This window comes from Serinus canaria, chromosome 4A, assembly GCF_022539315.1.
Source record: "Serinus canaria isolate serCan28SL12 chromosome 4A, serCan2020, whole genome shotgun sequence".
Taxonomy (NCBI): domain Eukaryota; kingdom Metazoa; phylum Chordata; class Aves; order Passeriformes; family Fringillidae; genus Serinus; species Serinus canaria.
Genome location: NC_066318.1, coordinates 88,562 through 103,267, shown reverse-complemented (window position 1 = coordinate 103,267; position 14,706 = coordinate 88,562). Strand labels below are relative to the sequence as shown.

The 14,706-nt window shown below is 46.2% G+C and overlaps 1 protein-coding gene across 7 annotated transcripts in view; it reads left to right on the top strand.

Moving 5' to 3' along the window:
- ARHGEF6 (Rac/Cdc42 guanine nucleotide exchange factor 6) overlaps positions 1-14,706 on the top strand; it is a 39,444-nt gene that overhangs the window by 21,643 nt on the left and 3,095 nt on the right. For 4 of the 7 annotated variants that reach the window (XM_050974618.1, XM_050974622.1, XM_050974623.1 and 1 more), the window contains 11 exons: positions 1,855-1,914; positions 4,010-4,183; positions 5,041-5,127; positions 6,096-6,174; positions 7,045-7,178; positions 7,418-7,543; positions 10,282-10,302; positions 11,112-11,205; positions 12,756-12,845; positions 13,554-13,653; positions 14,481-14,535. In XM_050974618.1, the coding sequence (XP_050830575.1) occupies positions 1,855-1,914; positions 4,010-4,183; positions 5,041-5,127; positions 6,096-6,174; positions 7,045-7,178; positions 7,418-7,543; positions 10,282-10,302; positions 11,112-11,205; positions 12,756-12,845; positions 13,554-13,653; positions 14,481-14,535 (1,020 nt within the window). The remainder of the gene's footprint in view (positions 1-1,854; positions 1,915-4,009; positions 4,184-5,040; positions 5,128-6,095; positions 6,175-7,044; positions 7,179-7,417; positions 7,544-10,281; positions 10,303-11,111; positions 11,206-12,755; positions 12,846-13,553; positions 13,654-14,480; positions 14,536-14,706) is intronic. The other 3 variants (XM_009090454.4, XM_050974619.1, XM_018914470.3) reach the window with 3 other exon arrangements.

Here is a 14,706-nt window from a genome sequence, read left to right as displayed (position 1 = left end):
GGGTGTGGGGCTGCTGGGCAGGCTCTGCCTGTGGATGCTGCCAGAGCTGCTCCCTGAGCTTCAAGAGACACCTCTGCCTCTAGGTATTTGAGCATCATGTGGCTAAAAGTACTTACCACATCTCCAAGGAGATGTCCCATGTTCCCCATACATTATCCACCTTTCAGATTAAAAGTGAGAAACTGGTGGAAGAGTCTGAGAAATGTTCTGGAAGCACATTACCTGCTCTTCACCCCAGCCCTTCCTCAAAGATGGGCCATTTCCAGCACAAGTGAAAGCAGTCTAGGGTCGGGCTACAGCTGCTGTTTATTTGCACAGCCAAGAATAAATCTGTGGTTTTGTTATCATTTGATGAGATTCCTAAGCCTGGCCTGTGGCTCGCAGGCACATTCCCACCCCTTGCCCCAGGGTTGTGCTCCTGGCTGGAAGCAGAGCTGCACAGACAGACATGGATCTGGCCGCCAGAACAGACACAGGGGTAGACAGTGAGCCCCTGGGAGCAGGGAGAGCAGTCAGGGGCACAGAACTCCTTGGCAAGAAGCAAGTGTGCTTCAGGACATTTCTTGCCCCAGGGACTGTAGAGATCTCTGCCACTGGAGCTCTGCTTCTCACTGCTGGTGCACTCCAGCTACAGGAAGGCAAAACTCAGGGGTGGTGCAAGGGGCTGAAGAAAAAAGAAGTAACAGTCTGGTTTTAAGCAAGTTTCCTTTTTCTCCTCATCCAGTTTTAATTACCAGTTAATTCAGCACATTTATCTATGACCTACAATCAAGCCAAAGGATTAAAACTTCTATGCTTTAGCCAGGGATGTTCCTGCATAGGAGAGGGCATGAGAGCCTGCAAAGTAGGCACACTCCAGACCTACCTGTTCCCTCTCACCTGGCTGAGCTGAGCTGCAGGAACTGAGCTGAGCCTGGCTGCAGGCACCATGCCCATGCAGGGGGGATGTGCTCTTTGCAGGATATGCATTGAGCTCTTTGCCTGCTCTTGGCAGGCGGTTCAGCAGTGGGTTTGGGGACACACACGTCACCTATTTGTCTTGGTTTCTAAGCTGAGTGTGGGAGTTTTGTTGCATGAATCAGTAGGCCTGAGGTTTAAGCTGTGATGCTGTGGGAAGAGGATGGCTGTGTGCAGTGTGGATGTACACCACAGCATTCCTTGCACTGCTGCAGAGCTGCTGAGGGGATAGGTGTGTTCAGGGCAGCCACTCATCCCACAATGCAGATGAGCAATGCCAGGCTGCAGGGGCAGGTCCATCACAACCTAGACACCTTATGATTTGCTTGGCATGAGGACTTGGTGGTGAGGAGGGCCTTAGAATCCAGGAGAACATTCTGGGAGAGTACTAGCATACAGCTGGGGTCAGAGATGAGGGGCACCATCCTGCTTTTACCTGGTCCAAGAGCTCTCTGCTCAGACATGCCCTCTCTTAAAGCCAGAAGTGAAGCCCCCTTGATGGTGGTGGGTTTCCACCCTTGATGGGCAGTGGCTGGAATATCTGGCACTGCAGCAGAAGTATCCTTCCTGAAGGTGCACCCTGCACCACTGCCTGTTTTCATTGATTTTAATTTGCAAGTCAGATTTGTTCTAAGTCCAGTCATACCTACTCTTGCTCTGGCCACTTCACGCTCATTAAATTGGTATCAGTAAATTGCATACCTGCCTTTTGCCACGCAGGGCAAAAGTGGGTGGTGGGGAAGGTACCTTGGAGATTTTGACCTCCTCCTGAAGACCTACTGCCTGTATCCTCAGTCCTGAATGTAGTGGAACAGTGGGTGATGCTCAGGGTGGGTTAATGCTCAGGGTGGGTGGTGCTGCTGCTGATGGCTGAGGAATTTGCTCTTCCTTCACTAGGAGGCGCATGCAGATCATGAAGATGTTTTGAAAGCCATCACATCCTTCAAGTCCCTTGTGGTAGGTGGCAATTCTTAAAATAGAGCTCTCCATTTCAGGTCTGCATTTCACAAAGAATGAGTCAAGCCTGACATTTGTCTCCTCATTAGGAAAAAAGGTCTTTTGGAATGGAAAAGATGGGTTACAAAGAAACTTAATTTCACATTTCAAGCCTAGAGCTGCTCCTCTGGCTGTGGCAAATACATGCTGTTTCTATGGTGCCAGAGCAGAGATGGTGGATCTCCAAGTTTCTCCTCTATTACTGAAAGCCACATGTGGACTGTGGTAGCAGGCTCCCCTTCATGTCCTGTTGCCTCCAAGCTCCAATCATTTTCCACCTGAAACTAGACTACCCCTTGCTCATTGAGAGAGAGGTTAGCATGGCTGTGACAGACCCAAGTGCTGGTGCCAATGGGAAGTTCCCCTCTGAGCCCATGGAGTAACTCTTGGTTTTGCTGAGGTTTGCTCCGCAGGCATCAGGAGGCTTGGACCACATTCCAGTGATTTGTGGCTCCAGGTGGTAATTTGTGGCCATTGGTGGGGAAGAGAGAATGGATGAGTCAGAGATAACAAAGCCATTTCTGTGAACTCTGTAGCCTACACCTGTCAAAGTCCTGCTGCACTGAGATGAAATAGAGGGGGAAAAGCCACCCATATGCACAAAGGTTTTACCTGGAAAAGCTTTTTATGGAAAAAAGCTCTAGTCTCTCTCGCTTTGTAGCCACAGAGAACCTTTCACTATAACCACGCCAGATATGGTCCAGCTTCCTTCCTTTAGCACAACAGGTGTCACCCATTTGTGACAGATGCAAGTGTTTAGCAGTGCAGATAAAAGATGGGGAGGAGAAAGTTCATAGAAAACAGGAAAGGGCGATTATGTTGCATTTACTTAGAAACTCAGCACCCTTTCCATTTATTCTGAAAGCTAATAGGGGAATAACTCATTTAAATTACAAGGTGTCATTAATCTTTAGGAAATCTCGTAAGTGGTGGATGGTTTTACTTGAAATATGTACTTGGGTGATGAGTAATTTAATGTCGTTATGACACAACTAAAGAGGTTCTGTGTGAATTTGAGGTTAGGCAGGCAGAGATGCCCCTTGTGATGGGCATGTGGTCCTGTTATAGGACCAGGAAGGCTCCCAAGCAAAGGCCAGGAGGGACCAAGGAGCTGCTGTGAGTCACAGCAGTGCCTCTGCTCAGACTGTGATGAACTCCCGTGGATTATATTTGGATTTTTATCCTGGGAATGTTGGATTCAGACACTTGGGGAGCCATCAAAACATGCAATAGTTGTAAAACCAGAGTAAACCCCAGTTTGGTTCAAATGTGTGTGGTTTCAATCTAGACCCAATGCAGCCTCTCTTTGAAGAGCTGGATAGTCAGTGAATTGGAAAGGAGGAAAATCTCTGTCAGATAAAGGGGTTTGGAAAAACCAAGCAGTTGGTGAAAAGAGCCTTGGTTTAGCTTTGCAACAATTTTCCCTGTTGGCAGAGGGGTCAGTTAAAGAAAGCATTGCTTGGATTTGCAGGACTCTGTTCAGTCAGCATTGTCCTCTCTTGTGGAGAGCTGATGAGATACTGGTCACTGCCTGGAACTTCTCCAGTCCCCAGCTGCCCAGCATTGGTGCAGTCTTTTAAATAACAGCACTTTCAGAAGACTCTTTTTTGTGCTAATCTACAGTACCACCTAGTCCTGCTTTTGGGTTCCCAGATTTTGGTTAGAAAATATCCACCCATCTGACCTGTAGGGACTTTGCAGTGCTACAAGTTTAACTCTGCTGTTTGGACAAAACTGGCAAAATTCCTCTAAGCAGTAGCAAAATTAGAGACATTTAACTGTGCAGCCATCTTGGTTTGGAAATTTTGACCCTGAACTCTTAGAGGTAGGGCTGGTTTGGAAAGAAAAGTTTGCTCAGTGCAGTTTGCAATTTCCTTGACATTTGAATGTAATCATTACTTTATAAATCACTGGGATGTGATTTTTTGACAGACTTCATGTAATGGAGCCATAGTAGGCTTTCCTGATCCCTAACATGACCATCCCTGAGCCCACAGGGTTGTGTGAGTTGTTGCTGGAGAAACTCATATGGTTTAGGTTGTCTTCTGCCCTTCAGCTTACAAAGCTCTGCTGTGATTCCCAGTCACAATGCCAGGAGCTGAGGAAGAGGAAACAACTTGAGCTGCAAATCCTTTCTGAATCCATCCAGCGTTGGGAAGGAGAGGACATAAAAATGATGGGAAACGTCATCTACATGTCCCAGGTTATGGTGCAGTCTGGGGGAAGTGAGGTGAGTGTGGTGTTCCTTCTGCTGGCTGTAGACTTCATGTCTGAATACTCATTTGCTCCCAGGGTAAGTGATGTGAGACGGTAATTCCTCTCCTTCCAAGCCACAAACTGATGATAAATAATGCTGATAAATAATTTTACCTTGGGAGGAGCTGTGCAATGGGACTGTGCATGTCTTTGGAGTGAATCAGGAACCCCGTAGGCTTAGCTTCAGGCCTTTGGTGGCCCACTTTTCAAAAAATAAGTATCTCAGTATCATATAGCACATTTCCCTCTTTCTCCTCTGTGGCTTACTCTGAGAAATGAGAGTGACTAGAAAATGTCCTATGTGCATCACAGGGGCTGCTCTGACGCCCCACCCCGGAGCTGACTGTATTTTGGAACTAACTGGAGTGATTCTTGTCCTACTAGTCCTAATGCATCACACCAGTGCCTGACACAGACCTTCCACAGTGGTGCTAAAGCCATGTGTGCTGCATGCTCAGTGTGGGAAAGTACCTGTTAGCACTGAATTGTTTGCTGTTGCAGTTTTTCCCTGGGAAGGGAAGACCTGCAAAACAAGCCTACGCAGTATCTAGTCCCAAAAGTCTTTTTTGTTTGGGATGTGGGATGCTGGGGAACATAAGGCCTTCTGAGGCACTCTGCAATGATTGGAAGAGGATTAGCAGGATGCAGACAGAAATCTCTGCAGGGAAAACTGGTACATAAATGAGATATTGTAAAGAAAAAAAAGCTAGAATAGTTGGTTTGGGGGTAATCTCACAGGCTGTGATTCCAGCTGCAACAGGTTCAGTTTGCTAGAGGCAGGTGCTTGTGATGCATTGCAGACTGGACTAACTTAAATTCTTATCCCCCCAGGAGAAAGAGGAGCGGTATTTCTTGTTATTTTCCAATGTTTTGCTGATGCTGTCTGCAAGCCCACGGATGAGTGGGTTCATCTATCAGGTAGGCCTGCTTAGTTTGAAGTTGCAAGGCGATCGGTGTAAAAGCGCAAAACAGATAGTTCTTATCAAATTTGAGTCCTCTGCATTGTTTGAACTCTCTGTTGTGATGCAAACACCCCAGACTGGGAACCAGGGCTTGGCTTTACCATGTGCCAGGGTAGTCAATGCCTTTGTCCTGATAATTGGTTAAGCAGCATTTGGTAAGTGAATGCTGTGAAATTAAAAAAAAAAATTTACAAAAACCTTAAAACCTGTTGTTCTGCCTGCTGTTTTTGAGAGTAGGGTCTGTGTGTAAGGTGTCCTGATCCAGCTGTAGGGTTTCAACCAGCCAGCTGGCTCTCAGTTTTGTGTCATCTCTGGAAAATACTAATAAAGCCCACTGCAAAGTGCATGAAAATTCCTTTCCATGAGGTACTACACACAACTCTGCATTTCTTGTCTTTTGCCATTTTCCATACCATCCAATGGCTGTTGAGAGCTTGGTTTTTCTCCAGCTGTCTGAAACCATCAATACTGCCAGGAAAAGGATGCTCTTGTTTTGATGTGTCATTTGTTGTAGCAAGGAAGATGAGAAAGATTTGGGAAATATTTGGCTGGGTTTTCTGGCTTGACCCACTGGTGGGAGTAAGGTGAACAGGCAGTTCAGCATGCAAATCAGAGGGATGGGGAAGACTTTCAGAAAAAGCCAGGGAAACTGATCCTTCTGACTTGACTGTAAAAAAGGTTTGCACTGAATGAAGGGAAAGGGTGGCAGATGAGCCGGGCATGACTCAGTTGTCATGGGAGCCTCATCTCCGGGGTTTGACCTAGTTGTGCGCGGAAATCTAGTTCCATACATTAAAGGAGACTCTTCATGCAGTCTGAAGCCTTCACAAATTAATTGTAAATGGTGATTTCCAAAGAGAAAGGAATCAGCAGAAACAAGCAGAACAACACCTGCTGACACTGACTGCTCTTCAATTCTCCTAGGGAAAGCTGCCTTTGACAGGAATGATGCTGACAAAGCTGGAAGATGCCGAAGGGAATGAGCACATGTTTGAAATCACAGGTCAGTGGGGCCCTCTGCCTGTGGCAGTCCTCCCAGTACAAGCAACAGTTACCACTGGATATCTGGTCTGCCTTCCACTAACCCCCGCCATGATCTTCCTCCTGCTCTTTTACCATGTGTTGTCTGAGTTTCTGAGCACCTTTGTCCTGCTTAGGCAATCTCCTCCAAGTGCCTGGAGCTCTTCCTCTGGCTGCCTTTGGAGACCATAGTGCTTTGTATGGGACAAATCTCTCGCCCCAGTAGCGCTGCTCTGCACTGGTGGGCCCTGTCTGCATCCAGTATCCATGCCTTGTAGCTCTGAGTACCTCCTTTATTGACAGATACGTGGTTCTGGTCATGAGGGAGCTTTCATCCCATTTCCCCTTTCAGTGTATGTCATTACTTGTAGGTATACACAGTCATTTCATGCTCAGTGCCTGGGCTGCAGTGCAGCTGCTTGTGCTGGTGGTATTTGGTGTCAGGATCCTGTTCATCACGGAAGTATTGTGTTTAATGACCTTCAACATTAAATAATCCTCACACATTCATCTTACTTGTTCCCTTCACATTTATTGCAGCTCCCACACTGTCAGTGGTTGCCTGGAGCAGGATGGGCACTCACATCATCATTGTAGAGGAGATGCTTAGGGATGTGGTTTAGTGGTGCACCTTGCAGTGCTGGTTTAATGGTTGGACTTGATGATCTTAGATGTCTTTTCCAACCTTAATGATTCTTAATGATTAATGCTTTTATCTTTGCCCTAACCTTTTTGGAGCCACTGGACTGTGCAGACTGAGGAGCCATTTCCTGCTCTGCTGAGCTGATCTCACCCTGTGTTTCCTCCTGAGTCTACCACTTGCTAAAGACAGTTATTTAACCCTCTGCCCCAGGGAACATGATGGAGCGGATCACTGTGTCCTGCAGCACCAGCCAGGACTTGCACGAATGGCTTGACCACTTGCAAAGGCTGACCAAAGGGACATGCAGCACCGTCTCCAAAACACAGTCCTGGAGCCCTCATTCGGTAAGTGTCACCTCCTGGCCTCTGCTGCCTGGGTTCCTCACTGTTGCCTGAGCTCTCTGTTTCAGCAGCACCCTGACTCTGAGGTAACATGACAGCTGTAAGACACATCCTGCCCTTTGCTTTGTAACCATGTTGTGCTTGTACCATTTTACATGTATCCTGCCCTATTTTTGTTGCCACAATTCTCTGCCTTGTTTGGTGGTTAACAGTCTTGGTTTGCTTCTCATCTACTTTCTCAGACATTTAGTTCAGCTGGGCAGATCCGTGGGCCTCTGGAACCCCCCAAAATCCTCAAGCCCTGGAGCTTGAGCTGCCTCCGTCCTGCTCCTCCACTCAGACCTTCAGCAGCACTGAGTTACAAAGAGGTAATAATCCCACCTGCCTATCCAGGACCCTGATTTCACACAATCTCTAGACCTTGTGTTCAGGTTTCATATCCCACAGCAAGGACACAGAAATGTAGGTTTTTGGGGATGTTGAGAGAAATTACTCTGCCACTTTGGCCCTAGTCCTGTGGTGGACATAGGTTGCTGTCCTGGGCTTTGTGCTACACGGGACTCTTGAGTACATGTGTTTGCAGGCTGGATGTTAGCTGTTGGCTGCCATAGCCAGCACTCTCAGCTGCTGGATTTCAGCAGTCCTACATCTGGGTATCCCCTTGAGCCATGTTTTTTGGAAGTGCCATGGTGGACCTGCCTTCTCTCCTCCTTCCTGCCTTGGTCTGAGATGTGGACAGGGGCCTGCTCCCTGCTGGAATGTGTTCCAGCTCCAGCTGTGGCAGCAGCTCAGTGGTACAGGATTGAAAAGTGATAGTGCACCACGAGGAAGAGGCAAAACGCCTGGCCATGTTTCTTGTGTCTTCCACCCTGTTTTGGTGGCTGGAGCAGGATGTGGGGCTTGACCCTCCTTTGCCACCCACCTGAGTGTTACACAGCAAGGTCCTGCTGGGAGGCAGCAGCCGAGGGATGGCTTCACCTGCAAGAATCCTGGCCTGGGAGCTTGCATGGGAAAACCCAAAACACAGCCTAGTGCTGTTGTCACCCCGCACCACAACTGTAGTGCTCTCCTTCCCTACCTCATGTTAAATTTTTTGAATTACTCACCAGTATCTCAGGTAATGTTCTTCTTATTGAGTGAGCACTCTGGGTCTGAGTCAGCTGCCTTTCTTGGTGCAGCAGCCCTGGGAGTGTTTCTGCCCAGTGGGGATGGGGACAGGGAAGGGGCTTGGATCCCCTCAGCCCTCCCAGCACTTGTGAAGAGTTTGGCAGCTGGCAGAACTGTGGGTCTGCTGCTCCAGGTAGAGGTTTTAAGTAGCCTCATTGCATCTTGTTGCATTTATTTATTAGAATTTGTAAAGTAACACATTTCAGTTTGGGAATTAAATTGGTGTAATACCAACTGAGCAGACTGAAAATGACCCATAATCTTTGCATGTTCCAGATTCCTAATGGAGGCTAAACCATTTCTTGCTTGTGTGGTCAATTAAAAATATTGGCTTGAGGTAAAAGAGAAATTTTTCTGTGAGAAAAGCCACAGATTGAGGGGTATAATTAATACCATGGTCCTTTGCAGTTTCTTGTCCCCTGCCACTCATAACCAGAATTAAACTCTCTGTGTCAAAAGCGGGGGAGAGGTTTTTGCCACAGAGGCTTAGCCCACAGCGAGTCCCAAGGGATAGGATGCTGGATGGTATCCTGCAAGATGTCATAGGACCAAAAATGTGGCTTCTATGGGAACAAGCTGTGCTGACCATGTCAGTAGAAACTCAAAGGCCAACATGTCCAGCAGAGCTGGGCAGGCACAGCCTGGTAATCAGTCCTGCCGGAGCCTAGGGAGAGACTCATGGACACAAGCCTATGATCACTGATGGAGAATAAATTTGGTTGCCGGTCCAAGCAGATCCATGTTTGTCTCATTTCTCCCTCTGGGATGCTTAATCCCTAGACAGAATCCCTATTTCACTGGATTTTAGGTTTTTTTAATTAAAGTAGAACACAAAATAAACAATGCTGACAGCTCCATGCAAGCACCTTCCTATAATGAAGATATAATGAAGGAATACAAATTTCAAAGGTTACTTGCAGGGAAATGAGTGGGACAGTTTGATTAAATGAGCTGAGATTTTTAGACATCCAGTGTTACTTTATTTGTCTTCTCATAGTGTAGGATAGGATGGCATAGTCTTGTACACTTCCTTGTACCCAGCTCAGGAAACCTCAGACCCTGCTTGTGTATGGCACCCCACTCTTGTTATTTCCATTGAAATTGGGTATTTTTCCTGTTCTGTTTCCAGTAATCATTTGAAATGACAGAACAGGTAAGTTTTGTGGGTGTCTGGATTCAATTTAGCAAAGGGAAAATGATTTATAGATAGTTTCTTCTACTACTTTTTTTTTTTTTTTTTTTAACTGGCTGCTTTCCATTAGGTGAAGGGTTTCCAGGGTTCAGGACTTTGCTGGGCAGACCTGCAGGAGAGCCTCATGGCTCCCTGGGTCAAGCATCCCAGGGATGGGATCCAGGGATGGAATCTTCCACAGGATGTGCAGGGAGCTCCCTGTCCCTGCCAGTGAAGCAGGGAGGTGTTGCAGTGCTGATGCCCGACATGGTCAGGTCTTCAGCGAGGATGGAAGGTCCCCTTTGAAAAGATGGAGTCCCAGGAGATTGTCACCAGCGTGGGCAGAGCATCCTGGCAGCCTGACTAGGCTGGGTTGAGGCCCTTATATAGAACTGGTGTTGAGTGCAGGCCCTGAGCACTTCCTGGGACTGGGATGGAGCCAGGCATATGGGGCTCCTGCAGTTGTAAGCACCAGTTTAGGCAACCAACATCCACAGACACTCACTACTAACCGAGGAAGCATGTTCTCTGTGTTTAGAGTGTATTAATGCCCACTCATCCTGTGTCTCACATGTAAATTTTCAGTTTTGCATGACACCGTGCTCCTTTGCATGTTGATAGTGCTTTAAAACCAGGACAGAGGGTGTGCTGCATTAATCTCAGGACTAACACTGAAATGGGGTTTAGAATTGTGGATTTAATGGACTTGGTGATAAAAATCATCAGTCTCTCACACTCATCTTCTCTTTCTTTGCATATTCATTATAGAGGATGTCTTATATCTTAAAGGTAAGGGTAGATACATCTCTTTGGCTTGTCGTGGCACAGAATGCTTGTTCCTCTTAATGCTTCTTGTGCTTGCATGACCCTAATTTTGCCTAGTTGTATCAGTAAGTTCTGGTCAGAGTCAGTAGCAGCTGGCAAATATATTTTAAGATAACTCTCAGAAAGGATTTAGTGTTTTGGTACTTAAAACTCCTGGAATGGCTCTTCTCCTTTAAATCCCAATCGCACGTAACCTACTAATACTCTAATTCTCTCCAAATCAGCAAGACTTTTAACTGAGTGAAGGAGATAAAAACTTGTGTTTCTTACTCATGGAGTCATAGCAAACACTAACTTTATGTGTGTTTGTCTGTTCTCTGTGTATATTTGTGTATGGGATTTATACTCTCAAATTGTGGGCATTTAGAAGCAGAGCTATTTGCCAACTCTTTTATATTAGTAATTAAGTCAATGGAATAAGCCACATTTTAGGGTTTTCTAGCACAGACCACAGAGTTCATAAGCAACTAAAAGTGCTATGAATGTATTTGAATTCTTTGGCTAAAGGATTTTAGAGAAGAGCTGAATTTACTAGAGGAGCCTGTCCTGGCCCAAACCTGCAGGTGCAATTCCCACTGCTGTTCCAGGGAGCAGTGGGTAACAACTGGTACATGTGAAGGGCAAAAGCTATAATTTTCCCCAACTTTGTCACTGTCTGCTTTGTAGCTTTCTAAAGTGTTGTGTGTAGCATGGGTAGCTGCACCTATCTGTGCTGCTCCACTGTTCCAGCTGCCTTTGGTTCTGGTTAAACACAAGAGTCTATTTCTCTGTAGGATTCTAGCAAAAGTCCAAAAACAATGAAGAAATTTCTTCCAAAAAGGAAAACTGAGAGAAAACCATCTGATGAAGAGTTTGTTATTCGGAAAAGTAAGTGTTGCCCAGAGATGCTTTGACTGCCCCATCCCTGGAAGTGTTCAAGGCCAGGTTGGATGGGGCTTGGAGCAACCTGGTCTAGTGGAAGGTGTCCCTGCCCATGGCAGGGATTAGGACTAGATGATCTTTAACCCCAACCATTCTGTGATGCTATTTTTCTTTTGTTTCTGGAGATTTCTGTGTTCTCAGTGGTCTCCATGGGACTTTGAAAACACCCTTTCTTGCAGTGCAGGATGTGACAGGATGCTCTCACTCTGAGCCCACATGCTCCTGAGTATGGGAGAGTTCTGGAAGTGCACTGGTCCTCAGCCTCTGACAGATTCCTCCTCCCCTCCCAGTTATGACTGCTAGACATGCCACCAGCCTCTTTGTGATTGCTAGCACAAGGTCATGGGTTGTGGGTGGTCTTATTCTGAGTATGAAGCCAAGGAACTACTTCCAAGTAGTTAAAAACTGCATTAAACTGCACATCAGGAGTCACCAAATATGTCTGACACCTGGGACAAGCCCTTACCTGGCCATGCCAGCATGTCCTAGAACAGTGTCCATGGGGAATTAAGAAACAAAAAGGTCCCCCTCCCAACAGGGATGTTCAAAGAGGAGTGTCTTGAGAACTCCCTAGAGCCCACTTGGGGCACACCTTGGGGGCTTTACATGAAAGGCCATGGCCACCATGGTCAAGCCATGGTCATGCTGCCATGCACAGCTCCAGGATTAGCTCTTTCCCTTGAGAAGATGGCTCTGAGCGGAGGTTGGAAATTAACACTGCATGTTTCCAAGTCCTGCTCTGGTGCTGTTTTACCAGACCTCCCACAGTAGGGTTGCTTTGCCTGCCCATCTTCTGGTGCTGCCTGCACCCAAAGTAGGGCATCACCCCCTGAGTTTTGCCAAGATGAGCAACTAGAGATAAGTTTTCACACCATTTGGTCATGGTACTTGATGCCACAAAGGCCAGAAAATGTAAAGGACCACAAAACAGATTGGCCAAAGTCCCAGAGGCAGTGAGACAGAGTAGAAATTTTCCAAGTTCCAGCGTAGAAATCCATTTTGATTTAAGTTAAATATACATCTTTTAGTTAAGCCTTGAAATCTTAGCTGTATAGTCTGAGGTCAGAGAAAATGCTTCAGTGAAAGACAGAGATAAGGGGGGGGAGACAACAGCCAAAGAATTCTTTCTGATAACAAAAGAACTAGCGCTAAATGTCATGCAAAGTCTGTAAAATGAATATGTATGAACCTGTTGTGAAATTATATGCATATATATTTAGAGAGAGAGATAAAAAGAGACCTGAAGATCCCAGAGGTACGCATGCCTTTTAAAGAGAGTAATCCCCAGCACTGCAATAAACATACCGGCTTTACAACTTTTACAAAGTTGTAGAGTTTTTGATTTTCTCCACAAAACAGCAGTCAGCCAAAGAAACAGCATGATCTCTTAAGGGGCTTGGGAGCAAAGACTGGGAGAGACAAGGCCAGAGTACCTTGTTTTTTGTGCATGTTGTTTGCAATGTTTTACAGGTACTGTTGTTTGCAATGTTTTACAGGTACTGCTGCGCTAGAGGAGGATGCTCAGATCCTGAAGGTGATTGAGGCATACTGTACTGGGGCAGGCTTCCAGCAAGCTCTCAGCTCAGGTGGGCACACAAACACATGATTTAGCTCCTACTCTGCCCACAACACTGATAACCCCTTTGGGAAAAAACAGATGTTGCATCACACAGCAACAAGACTCATGCTAGGAAACTGTAGCATTCAATCTTTGAGATAAGGAAGCTTCATCTGCCTAGTGGTTTAGTTGCCATTGTTTTTCTCCTAAACACAGAGAATGAAGCAGGTAGGAGGGCAGATGAGACACTGCTATTTCACCAGTGATTACCTGATGATAATCTCAGGTTGCTTACAGCTTTAGAAAGGAAGCACGGATATTATCTCTTAATCAGCTGCATGTTTAAGAACAACCTGCTTCATAAGAACCTATCTAACATCTTCACCTCTGGAAATATAACTATTTATCATTGCTGGTGAGATATTAGCCAATTAAATCTGTGAACTTTCAAATAATGGTACATAGAAAAAAGGGAGGCCATGGTTCTTTGTGGAGCTCTTGACCCTAGTTGAATGGTTTCATTTATAAGTCATGATGTAACTTTAGGTGCAATAAGTACTCTTGAAATTTTTCCACTTGCTGCTGAAGCTCTGGGTTAGTGGGATGTAGCCGACATCTCCAGCCTGCCCCAGGCTGATGGTGGAGCAGGAAGAATGACAGCTTCTGTCTCTGATGTAGCATGGGCAGCAGGGAAGATTACCCCTTTTTCTCCCTCATGAATATTTCTTGTACACAGGCTCCCGTAAAGACTCCATCCCCCAAGTCCTTCTTCCTGAGGAAGAGAAGATCATCATAGAGGAGACACGAAGCAATGGCCAGACGGTCACAGAGGAAAAGTAAGTGCGGCTGCTCTCCGCTTGCATATAGATCCCTGTGTCACTTTTTGGAAGGGCATTAAAAACCAATGCCCTCTCCTTCTGTGCCTCCATAGAGGAGCAGGCCTGGTGTCATTGGCTGCTGCCTTAGTTCTGGCAAAGAACCACCAGACAATTTCAATGGCTATTTTGTCCCTTTTAAGGACAGGACCACCCTCCCAGCTGTCCTGACATGGCTGTATTCCTCTGGGAGTCTGGATCCCTGTTTTATGGCTTATCCAGATGTAGGATAATGGGGTCAGTGAGGACAGAACCAAACAAGTGCCTCTTATTTTTTTAACTACTGATGTACTGAGCTGTTGCTGCCCCTCAGGAGCCTGCCTGGCACCTGCCTGCAAGTGCTCCCAGCCTGTTCTGTAACTTTTACATCTGGATGACTGTGTTGAGCCTCTCCCTTTCCAGCCCAGTCAGTGTGTTCCTTTCACATTTGATTTTTTGCAGCACAACCTCAAGGAATCAAGGCTGCTTTACAAAAGATACTCAGGCATTTCCACCTTTAAAGGTATTGTTATTTATTGCCATAGCATAAACAAGGAAGCTAAAGTCACAGACCTTTGCTGATAACTCAAAGCAGAACAAGGTATCAAGGTTTGAGAAAAGAGCCCTGAGTTTTGGACCAGTAGCATATAAATGCTCCTGGGCTGTGTTTCCAGAGTCCCCTCCCAGGCAGCAGCCTGATGCTTGGGAAGCAGAATCTGGCTGCAACTTTCCTGTCAGCACCTTCCATACTATCACTGTTTTCCTGCACACCAACTCTAATTTCTTTTTTCTTTAATTTATTTTTTCAGAAGCCTTGTTGACACAGTTTATGCACTGAAAGATGAAGTCAAAGAGCTGAAGCAGGTAATTTGGGTGGGATTGTTTGTGCTGGGAGTTGAGTGACAGCCAGCCAATCTGTGCTGGATCATTTTCAGCTGGTCGGTGCCAGGAAAAGTCTTGCTGATGCTGGTCCAATCCTGCAAATTCCTAAATGAGCATTAGTTTTTTTCTGGTTTACCTTCCTGAATCACAGAA